This window comes from Leguminivora glycinivorella, chromosome 2, assembly GCF_023078275.1.
Source record: "Leguminivora glycinivorella isolate SPB_JAAS2020 chromosome 2, LegGlyc_1.1, whole genome shotgun sequence".
In the NCBI taxonomy this organism is placed as follows: domain Eukaryota; kingdom Metazoa; phylum Arthropoda; class Insecta; order Lepidoptera; family Tortricidae; genus Leguminivora; species Leguminivora glycinivorella.
Window position 1 is genome coordinate 19,414,059 of NC_062972.1, and position 18,990 is coordinate 19,433,048.

General features: G+C 38.9%; 1 protein-coding gene and 1 long non-coding RNA gene across 2 annotated transcripts in view; both read left to right on the plus strand.

Moving 5' to 3' along the window:
• The window catches only part of LOC125242422 (endoplasmic reticulum metallopeptidase 1-like), a 135,659-nt gene that overhangs the window by 100,527 nt on the left and 16,142 nt on the right, over positions 1-18,990 (plus strand). Inside the window, exons 4-8 of the mRNA XM_048151243.1 lie at positions 13,086-13,247; positions 14,180-14,307; positions 14,922-15,020; positions 15,823-15,967; positions 18,055-18,206. Coding sequence (XP_048007200.1) covers positions 13,086-13,247; positions 14,180-14,307; positions 14,922-15,020; positions 15,823-15,967; positions 18,055-18,206 — 686 coding nt within the window. The remainder of the gene's footprint in view (positions 1-13,085; positions 13,248-14,179; positions 14,308-14,921; positions 15,021-15,822; positions 15,968-18,054; positions 18,207-18,990) is intronic.
• On the plus strand, positions 9,231-10,180 carry LOC125242425. The gene is made up of 2 exons (XR_007178869.1): positions 9,231-9,670; positions 10,083-10,180. It is a non-coding gene; the product is annotated as an uncharacterized LOC125242425 (long non-coding RNA).

Here is an 18,990-nt window from a genome sequence, read left to right on the forward strand (position 1 = left end):
CTCGTTCAATCTCTACTCAAACCGTCTCCGTTACAACTTTTTATTTTATATTACTTTTAACAAAGTTTCAACGCCCTATCTTGAAATATTTTTTTCCCATACAATTTTTTAATTTTTTTTAAACCCCCTTAGGAGTAGAATTTTCAAGATCGCTTCTTAACTCTTGTGCAGTTCAGAATGTAACATAAAGTGCAAATTTAAACTTTGTATGTTTTGTAGTTTCGGCTCTGCTTTGATGAATCAGTCCGGACTCAGGACACATTGCGTTCATATAATATAGATAAATGGCACTGCTGGAAAAAGAAACAGCGGCCATCTACGAAAAAGATGGGTAAACGACATCGTCAAAGTAACGCGCAAAAACTAGCTCAGACTAACACAAGACAGAACCGAGTGGCAGAATTTGGGGGAGGCATATCAAAAGGGGGCCCAAATAAGGCCCAATGAACAAACTTGAAACAACAACATTTGTACCTACCTATATTTTTAATGGGAAATAAAAAAGGCTTTATTATTATTATATAATAATATAGATAAATGAGCAAGCATGCTACACGGGCGGTTCTACAAGGCCCTCACGGGACCCGATGTAGATCTGCTCGCATCGGTGAACTGGTTACGATTCGGGGACCTCTTCGGAGAAACCGAGGGTTTTGCCTGTGCAATTGCGGACGAAGTTATGATGACGAACAACTACCGAAAATATATCCTGAAGGACGGTACGGTCGACATTTATCCGGCATGATGCCGCCGTCCCGGAGAGTCACTCAGGCATATCATTTCCGGTTGTTCTCATCTTGCTAATGGCGAGTACTTGCACAGACATAATCTCGTGGCCAGGATTATTCACCAGTAACTTGCTCTTCAATACGGCCTTGTGGACCGCGAAGTACCGTACTACAAGAACTTACCTGCGCCAGTTCTCGAAAATGGTCGTGCCACGCTCTATTGGGATCGATCTATTATCACTGACAGGACTATTGTAGCCAATAAGCCTGACATTGTGATAATAGATCGACCGCAACGCTGGGCCATGCTCGTTGATATCACCATCCCCCATGATGAGAATCTCATGAAAGCCGAGAAGGACAAGTCCAGTAAGTACCTAGACTTGGCTCACGAGATAACCGCCATGTGGTATGTTGATTCAACGATCATTGTTCCGATAGTCGTTTCAGCGAACGGTCTCATAGCGAAAAGTCTCGACCAACATCTTAAGAGACTCGCTAGGTGGCTGGATCAAGGGCCAGATGCAGAAGGCGGTGATCTTAGACACGGCGCGGATAGTCCGACGGTTCCTCTCTCTGCAGCCCTAAGAATGGATTTAAAAATGAGAAATCATGGATCACGAGCTTGCGAGGTGTGGATGGAAGAAAATACAGCAGCAGAGATAAAGTGACCGAAATCTGCACAAACTTTTATTCATCACTGTATTCAGACCCATCTGCATCTTCGTCGACGAGTGATAAATACTCATGCCCTAACACCATCCCTCCCATAACAGGTTACGAGGTCAACGCTGCCCTCAAGAGCTTAAAATTCCAGAAAAGCCCAGGAGAAGATGGTATAACGACTGAAGCTTTGAAAACGGGGAAAAACATCTTAATACCTCACCTAACTAATCTTTTTAACTCCATTTTGCACACCGGCGAATTCCCTTCAGACTTCTGTCATTCGAATATTATCCTTCTACATAAAAAAGGCGACAAATCTGAGATCGGGAACTACAGACCTATCAGCTTGATTTCCCATATCTATAAATTATTTATAAAAACCATTGAAAACCGCATCGCCTCACAGCTGGACAAACACCAACCCCCAGAACAGGCTGGCTTCCGACCCAACTTTTCGACAACAGACCACATGCACACACTAAATCAAATAATAGAGAAGGCCAATGAGTTCAAAATACCACTCTACATTGCATTTGTGGATTACAGTAAGGCGTTTGACAGTGTTAAACACTCTGCTGTATTTTCTGCTATGCGTGAACAACTAGTTAATAACACCTATGTTGAACTCATTGAGACCATCTACCGAAACAGCACCGCAAGCATCAAGTTGCATGTTCCCGGCCCTAAATTCTGCATCCAAAAAGGAGTCAAACAGGGTGACCCGTTGTCTCCAAAGTTGTTTACCTCCTGCTTACAAGAAATATTCAAAAAGCTGACTGCCAAGTGGGAATCAATGGGCATTGACATCGGCGAAAAACGGTTGACTAACCTACGTTTCGCCGACGACATTGTCTTGTTCTCACACACAGCACCCCATCTAGAGACAATGCTACAAGACCTTAGCACAGCAAGTCTTGAAGTTGGACTCGAAATGAACAGGGCAAAAACCCAGTTAATGACCAATGTCACGAAACATAGGGTCACGGTAGATGGGCAGGATTTACAGTATGTCGACCAATACACCTACTTGGGCCAGATAGCATCCTTCGATGACAGGCAATCCAAGGAAATTGATCAACGCATCAAAAATGCCTGGAAGAGCTTCTGGTCCATGAAGGCGTTAATGAAGGGCAACCTTCCAATAGCACTAAAACGCAAACTGGTCGACATGTGCATCCTGCCTATCCTAACCTATGGCGCCCAAACTTGGTCATTAACAGAAGCCCAAAAGTCCCAACTCAAGATTTGCCAGCGAGCAATGGAGCGCAGCATACTCGGAGTCCGCAGAATCGATCGGATAAGGAACACGGAGTTGCGCTCCAAAACAGGTATCGCAGATGTGGGTGTAAAGGCAGCCAAGCTCAAATGGGATTGGGCAGGACACATATGTCGGATGCCTCCAGACAGATGGACCAAAATAGCGACCGAATGGGCACCACAATTTACCCGAGGCCGAGGTAGGCCAAAAATGAGATGGCGGAAAGACCTGGACTCATTTTGTGGCGATTGGCGGGAGCATGCAAAGAACCGTGACGAGTGGCGGAAAACAGGGGAGGCCTTTGCCCAGCAGTGGGAAACAATATAGGCTATATAAAAAAAAAAAAAAAAAAAATATTGTTTTGTAAATGTTTTTATATTTCATTTTTATATGTATACATATTGTAAAATACCTAGCCTAAGAATGAAAATAAATACTGAGAAAAATAGATAAATGAATACTAAAACAAGTAGGTATTTCTTGAATGCATATAAATGTTGTTCAAACTTTCCGTACTTTAACAAACAAATGCATTCACCGTAAGATAATTCTAGAAAGGTATTCATCATGCTGGCGGCGTGTAATAATAATTTCAAACTCTCATCATTTATAACACTCAAAACTGTCGAGAGAAAACGAGTCCGTGAAGTCATACAACTACCTAACAACTAACTTCGATGTGGGTAACTTGTAAAATACGGTCTTTTTAATACGACACAAACTTTTTTGTACATTGGTGAGTTTATAGACTGAAGGTCATCTTTTGGGATCCTTGCTATCAAAAAAGTAACTAGAGGTTGGGTATGCTTATGCAGATTCCTTTTGTTCTAAGGCCAATGTTGATTTATAAATACGTTCTACGTATATTATATTATATTCGTCGGGAATCATATGATAAAAAGGTATAGAGAACATGGTATACTAATGGGCCCGTTAAAAAAGGAGGATGCATATATAGATATTTTTGGTATCTTTCTAAGTTTATTACAACGAAAACAAATGAGAACAGATTTCTTTTCAGCTAGAACTTTATCTTTATATAATTTTTAAGAAAAAAAAACCGTCGCCTTTCGGGTTCTGGTGAAAGCTACTTGCGAATGTTGGATTATGTAGAAATCAGAGGCGGCTCGCGGCTGTAATTTGTGGGTGTTCACCCAAATAATTATCGTAAGGACCAAGGTCCTACATGTATGTAGACTACATAATATAATCAACACTATTAACTGTGTATTTGTAATTCCTATTACAACGGCATAAAGTCTAGTGTTCCTGTTTGTACTTATTCAATGTGATTAAATTTAAATCATATTAAATTGACTCGAGAGATGCATTTTTTTTCTTTCCTTCAATTTTCCAATAAATGCCTGAACTATAAGTTTAAATTTCAGTGAAAAATATTCTTTATTTAATTTATATAGCTGCCCAGCTTCAGGGTTAATAACAGTAAAACATAAAAATGAATAGACGAAAACTGCAGTTCATTCAGTAAATTAATGCGGGATTGTGAATGTTTTTTTTTATTTTCATCGAAAGATGTGATAAGTCACTGACGCCGGTATCGGTCCATGCAGACTCACCACCTCCGCCGTCCGCGCCCGCTCCAAATAAAAAACATGGAAAGCAAAACAGTTTGTCACTTTTTTCACATCCACATAACCACGGTGTTTTTTCATACTGTTCCGTTTTAAAAACACGTGTAAAATTTTGATTTTTGAAAGACATATTTGCGTAAGTTTAAGGTCAGGCCGCGGTGGTCCTTTAGCTTTTAATTCTAATCGCGTTGCAAAAGTTTTTTCACACTCTTTTATAAATGTCACATTGTATCCATCCATTCTCACACACTTGCAATAAAAACAATTTAAACGGTTTCAAAATAAGGCAAAATTGCATTGCAAATTGGCAAAATAAAACTTGTTTATCTATTGTTTACTAACAATTAACAAAATAGCGCGCGAAATACGCGGGTCGCGGATGACCGCGACGCATTTCGCGCCTGCGCGATGCAACCGAGACGGTAATCAAGGACAAACCCACAGACCTATATCGAGATAGAAGGAAAAAGCTTGGCGGTTGACAGGGAGACCGATCGTGTAACATTTCGCATTTATTGGTGTTCTTATTATGATTGAATTATCCTAGTTAATTATTAATGTAGTTTACAATATTTATAATATAAGTTAGTTTAAGATTTTTGCATGAATGTATTTGTAATTTAATTTGTGTTGCATACTTTTTAATCTGTTGAATAAATAGATAAATACTTGATACCACAAATGTGAATTGACTCGACAGTTTGAATTCATGGCTTATTTTTACATCGCTCCTACTCTAAGACCAAATCAATTTATTTTCATTACAATCATTACAAACACATTATTCTAGCATTTATTTCATATTTATAGGTCGTTTGTTTTGAACGCACGCCAAATCGAGCTCGTCAAATTAAAACCGCAATGGAAAACTAATTTTGACATCCAATTGTCGAGCAGACTGCCGTTCGCGGTACTAAATATGATACTTTTTCTTTCTATCTTGATATAGCTCTGTGGTCAAACGTCCCTAGGAGCGGCGCTCCAGATTTACCTAATATTTCATACATAATCTTCTGTCTCACGCGCGGAGCTATGACTAAACTTCTCTTTCGCTCTTACTGAATTTCGTATTAGAGAATGTACTGAATATTTCTCCATAGGAGCGCAATTCAAAGCGCTCCGTTGAGCGCGGTGCGTATGGAATTGTATAGGAAGGGAATTGGCGGATTAATATAGACTGTATAATGAACTTTTAAGAAATATAAGTAATTGTTTGATTGGACTTTTTTGCGATAGTTTTTATATAGTATAATACATTAATTTGAGGTACCATAATTGATGTATTACTGTAGTTTAATTGTGATTATTTTTGGGAGTGCACCGCACAAGCGCACTTTAGGGCAAGCCGCTACTGGTAGAAATGTGTAAGTATTTTTTAAAACTGCTTTTAATGCTTTAATTATTAGATGGAAACACAAATGAATATACGTATAACGTTAAGGTTTGAGGAGTTTCCTCAATTCCTCATGAATCCGATTATATTATAAGAAATCGAAGCTTGACAAACTTTGACTTCAAAACATATGCTTAACAAACATAACTAAATAAATGTCACTGTTCTGAACTTAAATGCATGCTTTTCTTACAAAAATACCAAAGTCACTATGAGTGTGCCGTTCAGGTTTGAGGAGTTTGGTTCTGGCCATCATCAGCAGTTCCACTGCACCAAATGTCACTGTTCTGGACGAAAGTGCATGCTGTTCTTATAAAAATACCAAAGTCACTATAAGTATGCCGTTCAGATTTGAGGAGTTCGGTTCTGACCATCATCAGAAATTCCACTGCACCAAATGTCACTGTTCTGGATGAAAGTGCATGCTGTTCTTATAAAAATGGCAAAGTCACTATAAGCGTGCCGTTCAGATTTGAGGAGTTTGGTTCTGGCCATCATCAGCAGTTCCACTGCACCAAATGTCACTGTTCTGAACGAAAGTGCATGATGTTCTTATAAAAATACCAAAGTCACTATAAGCGTGCCGTTCAGATTTGAGGAGTTCGGTTCTGACCATCATCAGAAATTCCACTGCACCAAATGTCACTGTTCTGGACGAAAGTGCATGCTGTTCTTATAAAAATGGCAAAGTCACTATAAGCGTGCCGTTCAGATTTGAGGAGTTTGGTTCTGGCCATCATCAGCAGTTCCACTGCACCAAATGTCACTGTTCTGGACGAAAGTGCATGCTGTTCTTATAAAAATACCAAAGTCACTATAAGCGTGCCGTTCAGATTTGAGGAGTTCGGTTCTGACCATCATCAGAAATTCCACTGCACCAAATGTCACTGTTCTGTACGAAAGTGCATGCTGTTCGTATAAAAATACCCAAGTCACTATAAGCGTGCCGTTCAGATTTGAAGAGTTCCGTTCTGGCCATCATCAGCAGTTCCACTGCACCAAATGTCACTGTTCCGTACCTAAATGCATGCTGTTCCTTTATTAACACAAAAATCACCATATGTATGCCTTTCAGATTTGAGGAGTTCCCTCGATTTCTCCAGGATCCCATCATCAGAACTGGGTTCTGAGAAAAATGGGACCAATCTGTATGTATATACATTCAATCAAAAAAAAATTTTTCAAAATCGGTCCAGGAACGACGGAGATATCGAGGAACAAACATAAAAAATAAAAAAAAAAACATACAGACGACTTGATAACCGTCCTTCTTGAGATATGAGGCGACGGTTAATTAGTACCGACCTGTTTGGCCTTGTATTTAAAGTAAAATTCATAATCCTACGGACTAAATTGACAAATGACTGACAGGTAAAATGATACCAGGAACAGCAAAATTAAAATAGGGAAGGGTATATGTCGTAACAATATATCGACAAGTTGTAAGGTTCATACAACAGACAAGTTTAAATCAAGAATAAGTATATTAGTTTCAAGTTCAAGTAAGAGGAGAGGTATATTAGTTTCATTTTGGTTTGTTCTATGTATCTTCGAGGTAGGGTAAAAATGGATGGATACCATGCATTTTTACCCACTAGTTTCAAAACATAAAAAGGTTTCCGAGCCTGTAGGTAAAATTTATGTCCGACAATAATAAATTATCTGTCACGCTATGGCAAGTATATCATAAATATCTATATAATTTTCGAATAATATTATTGCTACTTCGAAATAAAAAAAATACCTCTAATTAGCGGTATCTACCTTTTGATCTGTCGAAATCACAGAAAAAAATGGTATATTGATTAGCCGATCAAATTGCCAATTTCATTGTCCCGTCTGGGTGCACCTCAAATCTACGATATAATAATATTTTAATATCGATAAGAACGACACTGGCCAAACTGTGGCAACATTTGTTCACACTTACTTGTCAATTTGGTCCGTAGGATTATGGATTTTACTTTAGTGACCAGGGGCCTTACCATGATCTCTTAACGCGATTCAGTTTAGGACCTAAACTGAACTGCGTCGCTATTTCCTACCACGACATTGTTATTGCGATCCAATTTCGACCGAGCGAGCGATAAGCGTCCCAGCCGTTTCATTCACTCATCTCAAGTGTATTTCGTACCATGACATGCCACTTGAGCCTAAACTGAATCGCAGGAATGTCAAATTTAGCGATTCATAAAAAGTTACTCATTTACCGCATTATTCTGAATCGCTTTGTTGTAACACTAGCGATACTAAATAGTTTTGTGTTTTTTATAAGGAGCAGGAGATGGAAAATATAACTAAAGCTAGTTTCATCACCAGGCCCCGTAGCCGAATGGCATTTCTCCGACGCCAAACGAAAGCGATACGCCGCTGGCTCTGTCGCGCCAATACGCAAGCGCGATAGAGATAGATATCTACTAGCGCTTCGTTTCGTGAGCGTTTCGTGAGCGATTGTGCCATTCGGCTAGCCACCCTGATTAATTTATTATTTTGGTTTTTCGATCCTTACCGATTCGATAATAAAATATAAAGTTTTATGATTTTGTTTAGTAATATTTACGGACCAACTATTCCAACTAACTACACGTTTTTACATTTTTAGAGTGCCCTATGATCTCGCAACTTTCGCAAAAACGCAAATCAAAAGGAGCGAAAAAAGTCTAATCCTTTTTTAGTCGATATGCAAGGAGTCATGTTAACACTTGCGACAAACTATGCCTAGGATGGCTAAGGAATCAACTAGGTCTAGCATAACTTAGCGATATACTTTAAATTTAGACACGAGTGAGCTACCTACAAATGGTCACTACTTGTAGAATATCTCGTATCTCGTAAAACCACAGAATATATAATAGTACAAGTACAGAAGGCTCACTGCTTTGATGTTTACGAAATGCCGCTTTTTTAAATACCTACAAAATTCTTACAAAGAAACGAGCCGCACGTGCGCGGCGTCCGGCGATAGGGTTACCTATGGATTAAAACGAATTAATACTCACATAAAATGTTATACTATTATATTCAAGTCTTGGGTACTTTCTAAGTATATGTACTGTATTTATATATTTTTGTTCAAGTTCCAACATTACAAGCCTTATTGAACTTTTTCGTGGGACTTAATTAGTAGTAGATCTGTGTAAGAATGTCCTATGGTATTTATTTTATTCATGATGTCTATTTAACTAAGTATTATTAGCCATTCGACACGCGGACATCGCATATGAACCTTAAAAAAACTCGCGACGTAAAGTAACAATAGAAAGTGCGAACGTGCATTCCGTGAGAACGCGCGCCACCCCTGAGTAGGCCGCGAACTCGCGGCCGCCAGGATGTACTTGTAGCGCGGCGATAGAATCGCGGAGTGAGCCGCCCCTGGTAAAACGCAGTAAGTCTATATGCATTTCATACATACTTACTACAATTTTCTTTTCATTGACAGATGAAGATGCAAGTTTTTTTTAAAGTAGTGACGAAATACTAATGACTTCCGTAATTGTTAAAATATTATCCAAATAAGTACTGCAAGTTCTATAGCCGAGCACAGCACTTCAAATACATAAACAAAAACTTTATTATTAATTACCTACTTACTAGCATGGACGTATATATATGGACGAGACATGTTGTTCTATACATACAATTGCTTATATAAATAGCACCCATTTTGACGTTGAACGCATAAACATATCGCTGTCTCGTTTTAACTCAGCACTATAACCGATGACAAAAGAATATGACAGTATTTCAGTACGTACATAAAGTGGAACATGAATATGCGTAAATACCTAATGCGACCGAAAATCCGCCATGTTTTGTTCTGTGAATGTCATTGTCAGTGAGTTCAGGCGGTAGATGTCCTGTCAAAACGTCGCGAGAAAAGTGAAATAATTTAATTATCTTCAAAAAAAAAGCGTGATAACTGAATATATTTGCAGGTGAATGTGAATAATTACGGTGAAAATATGCCAGTGTGTAGTGTGATAGGCTGCGGCATCAGAAAGACACCAAATCAGTCATCTTTGACCTTACACAGGTACGCTATGATTTTCATCAAAAATATTGATTATTGTTAATGTTGCTGGTAAATTGAAGAATGTATTACATTATAATTAGTAAGGTTGTTATGTGCAGCTATAAGTTATGAAGAGATGTGACTTATTTTACTATATTTTTAAGCTTAAATAATGTAAACATTGCAGCTAGGGTTGTACATTTTTTATCGACTTTGATATCGATTTTCTATGATTGCTTATTACCATTTTCTTATTTTATCATGCTACTCCGCTTAAAACCAAAAATATCTTAAATTAACAATTAAAACGTATTTTAAACGTTACCAAGAAATTACCAGAAAAGAAAAAGTGGCTGGATGCTATCGGATTAGTTAATATTATATATTAGAAAATATAAAGCCAAATGTAAAGGATATTTTTATTTGTTCTCAGGGGCGGCTCACTCCGCGTCGTTCATCTAATGGTGCAATTACCCTACTGCAATTTGTAAATATTTTTTTATTTTTAATGAAATAAATATTCTGAAGGTGTTTAGTTATTTTTACCCGTCGATTCTAGTGGCACCTGTACGAATAATAAGAACTTATGTCTATAGGTATATATATGATAAAAATGATGTTTTTTTTACGTTATTATCTAAATAACCGTTTGAGATGTGTTTATGAAATTTGGCGCACATGTCTATCTTGCATGTCTCAATATATGAGCCAAATTTGACACGTTTATGTAAAATACTTGTTGAGTTGTGAGGGGGTCAAAAGTGGCTCCAAATGGTTCGTGTAATATAACACACGGTGCTGCTCGCCAGTTCTGTTACTTGAATTTGGCTTGACACGCTACCGCATGTCTAGAAACCTCTGTTATTATTATCAAGAAAACTGTCAGCCAAAAGCATGTCAGTGTAGGGTATTATGTCAGCATAAGTGCGTTTTCACATTATCCGATCCGATATCGGGTGTCGGACCGATATCCCATACATTACAGGCGCCATCTTGGATTTTTTCTATTGAAATCCTTCCGACATCCGATATCGGATCGGATAGTGTGTAAACGGCCTAAGTAGGCTAAACTAATAACCCCCATTAGTAAGTATCATGAGCTAATTATCGTGTATGGACTGTATAAAACTCTTATGCTGAGGCCAGTCCCTTAAATAAATGGTATTCATTAAATAAATCAAATTATAAATTCTAGTACAGTCTAAATGTAGTATGCCTGAAAAAGGGCAGCAAACCACAGCCAAATAACACAACACAAGACACTGCTCATAGTGTTCCTGCCGGTGAGTAAAGTTGCTAGAGCTTTTAACGAGGGTGCGGGCTGTTACGATCGGCAACATCAGCAATAAACTTATGTAATAAATATTTAAATGGATACTTCCAGTTTAATAACTTACTTTCATTAAAATATTAATTCTATAAAGAATGAATAGTATGTGAAATGAGCCGAGAACGTTGCAAAGTTTATCGATTTATCGACAAATCATAATTACAGTAAAATGTTATGGGCAGCACTAAAACCGCCATGTTTTGTCCCAGGATGACGTCACATCCGGCACGCGTTTTTTGTTGATGTTTCACTTCCATAGGTTTCCTATTTCAGTGCTTACTAGTCAAGGGCGCGACGTTCTAAATATAACCTTTAACGAACTGTCCTTATATTGTTTTTCATTTATACATATTTTTGCTCAAAAAGATAAGAAATCTTACAAAAAACATTGCAATTATTATGATTTTTACATTTAAATGTAAAATTCATAATAGTTGCAATTATAAGGACAAAATTAAATTAAAAATTAGTAAGTTAACTACAAATCGTTCCTGGTTTTCGAACGATCAAGCGTCACAAGGGGAAAACGAGATAGATTTATACGATTACTATAGCGTCGTCCTTTTCTTGTCAAAACGATTCAGTTGCGGACCGGAGACAATCTCGGTCTTTCATTCACTTGTACGCGGTTCAGTTTCGACTCTGAACATTGGAGATCATGGTAGCAAATTGAGACGCCCAGTTTAGGCACCTAAACTGAACTGCTCTGCGTTTGAATCGTTTTTAAAAAGATCGTGGTAAGGCTGCTGATCTATGGTTGAAATCCTGGCCATTTATTAACCGTCGCCTCATATCTCAAGAAGGACGGTTATCAAGTCGTCTGTATGTTTTTTTTTTTTTTTTTTAATGTTTGTTCCTCGATATCTCCGTCGTTACTGGACCGATTTTGAAATTTTTTTTTTTAATTGAATGTATATGCATACAGATTGGTCCCATTTTTCTCAGAACCCAGTTCTGATGATGGGATCTTGGAGAAATCGAGGGAACTCCTCGAATCTGAAAGGCATACATATAGTGATTTTTGTGTTTTTAAAGGAACAGCATGCATTTAGGTACGGAACAGTGACATTTGGTGCAGTGGAACTGCTGATAATGGTCAGAATAGAACTCTTCAAATCTGAACGGCACGCTTATAGTGACTTTGGTATTTTTATAAGAACAGCATGCACTTTCATCCAGAACAGTGACATTTGGTGCAGCGGAATTGCTGATGATGGTCAGAACCGAACTCCTCAAATCTGAACGGCACGCTTATAGTGACTTTGCCATTTTTATAAGAACAGCATGCGCTTACGTCTAGAACAGTGACATTTGGTACAGTGGAACTGCTGATGGTCATAACCGAACTCCTCAAATCTGAACGGCACGCTTATAGTAACTTTGGTATTTTTATAAGAACAGCATGCACTTGCGTCCAGAACAGTGACATTTGGTGCAGTGGAACTGCTGATGATAGTCAGAACCGTACTCCTCAAATCTGAACGGCACACTCATAAGTGACTTTGGTATTTTTGCAAGAAAAGCATGCATTTAAGTTCAGAACAGTGACATTTATTTATTTAGTTATGTTTGTTAAGCATATTGAGTTTTCAAGTCAAAGTTTGTCAAGCTTCGATTTCTTATAATATAATATCGGATTCATGAGGAATTGAGGAAACTCCTCAAACCTTAACGTTATACGTATATTCATTTATGTTGCCATCTAATAATTAAAGCATTAAAAGCAGTTTTAAAAAATACCTACACATTTCTACATAATCCAACATTCGCAAGTAACTTTCACCAGAACCCGAAAGGCGACGGTTTTTTTTTCTTAAAAATTATATTAAGTAATAAAAAGATTTTCGTATGAACTACTTGAACACCGATTCCTTTAACTTCTAATTTAGGTACAGCCTGGCAAAAAATATAATACCTAGGGGCGCCACTGTAAATCGTTTTGCATGTAGCAACTATTTAGTACTTTTGTACCTATAAGAAAAGTAAGTGTTGCTATGATAATAAAAAAAATAGCTCGATTTCTACTCTTTTTGCCAGCTGCACTATTTGAATTTTACAATACGTTCCAGTATAAATATAAAGGTTTTTTTCATATTTCCTTTCCAGGTGCCTTCGTATTAGACCACGAGATACCTTACCTGGGGTGGTACTACAACGCGTCCAACATCGTCGCTTTATTCGAAGGGGAGAGCGGGGTGCAAGCGAACGGCGAACTCGGGTCGACCCTGCTGCTCAACTGCCACTACGACTCTGTGCCTTTTGCGTTAGGTAGGTACTGTTTTATACCAAAAGCCTTAAGGTTAGACCACGAGTTAGACTTGAGGAGTACTAGATTGTACATCGCTCCCCACCTTCTCTCAAGCTCGCTATGTTGTAAGACAGATTGATCGCAGGCTAGACTGTCATGCCACAGAGGGCGAAACGCCGGAGTGGGGTTTAGTGGGTAAACCTCTTTCCCTCCCTCTCGATAAGAGAGGGGGCCGAAGGAGGGAGTCCCACACACCTCCCCATCAAGGCCTTCCCGCGGCTGGGGGGACGGTGCGTAACACATTCCCCACTCCGACAAAAAAAAAGGCTAGACTGTCATGTAACTCTGCATTGCTTGGGTTACTTAATAACGCAAATTAATCGGACGTCCGAGGTTGTCGCTTGGACGATCCTATTGAATCGGACTTGTTTGTTTCCAAACAGATCAAATCAACTCAAGGGTCAAATCAAGGGTGAACAGGCATCTTCTGAGCGAGCTCACTCCATCGTAGGCCACGTCTTTGCCTTTGGCTAGTCTGTGGCCAAGAGTAAGCCCATTTACAATAATAAAAAAAACAGATACATAACTGGCAAAATATTCAGTAGGAATCAGGAACTCATAAAACTATATACCTATCTTGTACTTGTGTTCGAAACCAGTGGTGTTGCGTTTTGAATTCAGTTTTTTTATAGCTCGCTTATGTGTCCCACTGCTGGGCAAATGCCTCTCCCCGTGATTTCCACAACTCCCGTTGGTGTGCTATTTCTGGCCTATTAATCATGAAGGTGTCAAGATCGTCCCGCCCCGCGCCTTCTCCGTCTGGGCCTGCCACGTCCGCACTTAACTCGCGGCATCCACATTCAGTTCGAAAATAATACTAGTACGTTTTCCTCCTTATCCAAACTGAGGTTGTATTTCTGTTTAATTGGTAACTATTCCTTTCAATTTTCAGGGGCATCCGACAACGTAGCTTTCTGCGCGATATTGGCAGAGATTCTGCACCGCCTGTCCCAGAGGACGACCAAGTTCAAACACAACCTCATATTCCTGTTCAACGGCGCCGAGGAGAACGCTCTCCAGGTATAACAATCAAGACATGTAAATCTACAATGAAACTGAATTGCTTGTTGATAAAAAAGAGTTCTAAGTGAGGACAGGGGGGTTACCATGACGTGCTAAAGCCGTTCAGTTTAGGTTGAGAGAGAGGACGGAGCTATGTAACTGCTATAGCTGTGTCCCTTTCTCTCAACCTAAACTGAACGGCTTTAGTACGTCATGGTAACCCCCCAGGACTCGCACGTGACCACGAGGTGACTAACGACAGATACCAAATGTATGAAAGACCTTGAGCAACCGGTCGTCGACTCGCAGTGTCACTGAGTGTGCGTGTGCCTAAAGACTAACGAGCTTCTTCGAGACGCTTTTCTAAAATGCCGCATTCTCCATTACAGTAGAGAAGTAGAATCTTCAGTTTGAGAAAAAGTCTGAACTACTACCCTCTTTCACTTGTACTTAACACAGCAAAAGAGAGTGTACAATTAAGTTTCTAATGGGTTAGCAACGCACATGTAAGCACACTTCTCGAGTTGCAGGGGTCGGGGACCGTTTTCCATCAGGCGGACCGTATGCTTGTTTGCCACCGATGTAGTATAAAAAAAAACTTTACTAACCTTGTGTTTTTTTTCTGTTTGCAGGGCGCGCACGCGTTTCTGCAACACCCTTGGGCCCGAAACATCACAGCCGTTGTCAACCTCGATGCGGCCGGCATGAACGGGAAAGCCAATGTCTTCCAAGTAATTGCAAAACAAATTAAATCTTCTTGTACTTTGGTACCTATATTACAGCATGATTTATGGCTTCGTATTATATTGAACTGGACAAGCGATAGTGTAAATGTTAAAACAATGGGTAATAAATAAATAAATATTATAGGACATTCTTGCACAGATTGACTGAGCCCTACGGTAAGCTCAAGAAGGCTTGTATTGTGGGTACTCAGACAACAATATATATAATAGACAAATACATACTTATATACATAGAAAACGTCCATGACAGAAACAATCATCAATTTATTTGTGTGCTCATCACACAAATAAATGCCCTTACCGGGATTCGAACCCAGGATCGCGGCTTAGCAGGAAATAAAATAAAAGTTCAGTCAAAAGAATCGCCAGGCGACACCGTGTTGAAAAAGCGTATGGGATAACTTGCGGCAGACAATAAACGGCGCTTACAAGTTTTTGGAACTATTGTTTTTGGAAAAATCGTTTGGGTTTCTGGAGTCTCTATAGCCACAGTATGGGTCTTAGCCGCAACCAAAACATTGTTTATGACATGATTTCTTATTTGTAAAATTCATGTCATAAGCAACAAGTAGTCGTAATATGAAATAAATTCTTACTTAAATCCTAATACCTGACCAGGGGGTTACCATGACGTACTAAAGACGTTCAGTTTAGGTTGAGAGAAAGGGACACAGCTATAGCAGTTACATAGCTCCGTCCCTCTCTCTCAACCTGAACTGAACGGCTTTAGCACGTCATGGTAACCCCCCTGAATGTTGTATCTATTGACTTTATATTTTTATTACAGACATTGGATCCACGAATCGTTCACGCCTACGCCAAATCCACGAACCGTCCTTCAGCGCAATCGTTGGGTGAATTCCTCTTCGGTTCCGGACTTGTGCCTTCCGATACCGACTTCAGGATATGGCGGGACTACGGCCACTTCTACGGTAAGGATGGTGTATAAGCGTACCCCGGGGTTTTGATTGCGGGAAGGAAGACTGCCCTCCCCCTATTCATAAACGCACTCTAAACTTATCAAGCCGATAAAGTTCGTTTGTCCCTTTCCGACGTATTCGTGTGATAGAAAAGGATTAACGAACTGTACCGGCTTGATAACTTTAGAGTACGTTTATGAATAAGGGAGATAGTCTTCTAGCTTTTACAGACATCGGTTCCTTATGCTAATTGCTTGCATAAATAAATTGTAAATAAGGTACCTAAGGTAACGGCGGCTATCAACGCGGGTATCGAAATCGACGTCCATTACCGCCGCATTTGCAAATACGCATTTTACAGGCAAACCGACCAATTTCTTAAAAAAAGTTACTCACACAAAGGAAGCCTGTTTAGTTGACTAACGCACATATAGGCGATAGAGAGTGTGAATGAAAGAAGACGCTCGCTATTTGACAGTTTTTGCCACGGGGCCGCGAGAAGAGGTTGTGTCATACTGACGTGTGACGCTAAACCTAAGTGAACTCCAATCTCATTTAGTAGTTTACGTAATAATTATGGCAAACAGGTGAAAGTTATGCATTTCAAATTATTGTTTATAGTTTTCTACATGACTTCTGAGTACTTTTTACGTATTGTTTAGCCTGGAAATGTGTTTAAAGTGGAAATTAAAAGACAGCGGTGAAAGGCGCCATTTCGTGAGTAGATTCTATTACTGTGGTATACCACGGTAATAGTTAAAGTAGTGATATTAGTTCTTTTCGCTTTATTTTAAGTATATGTGATCAGTTATATAATGTCTTACAGTTGTTTCAATCTTGATCTATTCACGCTATCAAAGAACTATTTACGCGGTATGAAAATTATTCAACAAAACCTTAATTTTTAGCAAAAACTTCATGACTGATTTCGTAGTTTCTATGAAAACCGTTAATTTGTCAATTTTTTTAAACATTGACATAAAGTCTGATGCTTACTTACCAGTTATGTAAACTTGGTTTTAATATAAGGTTGCAATATTTTATTTTGATTTGTAATGAAAATACATCTGTATGACTTTGTTTTTATGGGTCGGAATTAGATTTTATAATACTCCAATTTATGCCTATTACCGATGGTACGATCAGATAACCCTCGGTAATAGAATATATAAGAATCTATTACCGATCCATGCAATATTTGTTTGGGTCGGTAATGGGTTCCTATAGAAGTATCTATTACCGAGCGACATATTAGTCTTGTATCAAAATATGACATTTAGTGTACCGTAAGTACAGATTTCTTAGGTGAAACTGAGTCTTCTGTGGGTGGGTATTCATAAAGGAGGATAGTATAGGTATATGTATTTGTCATAATTTGTATATTCAACCATCGGTATTAAGCTCCGAATTTTGAGATGGGTTTCTATTTACCGATGGCAGAAAAACACTGTCATTCATACCCTCGGTAATGAAATCTCAATTCGCGTTAATAGAACTGCAACCTGTTCATTACCACGGTAATAGAAAATTTAGGTATGTTGGCTTCAATAATCATTTTATGACATATAATAAACTAAAATGATCCTAAAACTCTTCAAAACTAATAGTTCAATAAATACTCTTCCATAAAAAAAATATTTGTGGTCGTTAATGAGCTTTGATACCCTTAATTTTTTGGTATCTTTTGAAATCTGCCTTAAGTACCACGTTAATAGGCGCCATTACCTTACATCCTGCTAGCATATAATTATAATAAGCAAAATATATAGACCCTAAAATCTTTTTATCGTGTCTGGAATCTTTTTGCATGTGCATCATTGATTTGAAACTTGTTAAATTACGTGAGCTGTCGTTTCACCCTAAAAAGGCATACAGCTGCGAAATGTGCAAAACATGAAAAATACACGGAGCAGTTAACAGAGTTTCTTTAAGCCTGTCCTGCGAGCGTATCACACAAGTTCGATAAACCTTGTCGTATCGGTGCGTCCCTATCGCACTTACTTAGTGCAAAAAAGACGGCCTACGTTATATCGTTCTCTTAACGTTCTCTTTTAATTCCTTTTAAAAGCATATATGTAAAGCATGCTCTCTATCGACAGGCATCGACATCGCGTTCACCAAATGGGGCAACGTATACCACACACGAAACGATAACCCCGACAATCTGCAGCGCGGCGTGCTGCAAGCGGCCGGAGACATGCTGCTCAACCTCGTCACCAACATGGCCGACATGCCTGAACTTGTCGATAAGGTACACTTCCATCAAATATGGACACGTATACAACATTCACACAACCCTGACAACAACAGCGCGGCGTGCTGAAGGCGGCCGGCAATATGATGCTCGACCTTGTGACCAACATGGCCGACATGCCTGAACTTGTCGAGAAGGTACCTATACTTACCTCCCTCAAACGAGTCAAACGGAAAATTAAAGTGGAAACGTATACCTACCAAGACAGGCAGCCGGGGACAAATCACATATACCAACAGGCCTGTATGAACTAGTTAAAAGGGTTCTTGCCGCCCTCAAATTACATATGTACTCGTATTGTAGCACTCATTTTTAGTAACTCGACGACTGTAGTGTCCATTCTGCGTGACGGGGTCACCCCCCTTGAGGTTGGGAGATAGGCTAGATGTCCCAACCGGCCGGGCCCCATCGAAACAAAGAAAGTACACGTCGAGATAATTGAATTGTATTTAAGGGGTTCCCTTTATCTTGCAGAATATCGATTGTCCGAAATACATTTGGCATAGCAGCTTTCGTAGAAACATTTTTACCCGAATGATACTTTTGCATAATTGTACAAATAGCATAACTGTCATATCGCATATAATTTATTTGGCAGAATTCTGGATAGCAGAATACTAATATTGTCAATTTTAATATAGCCGAATTGTGTATAGTATACATTACATTTCACCGAATTTGTAATAGCATACTGCTAATATCGTGGACTATAATTTTGCAGCATTTTATGTCGCATAATACTCATGTTGCTTACTGTAATTTTGCCAGAAATGTACATTAG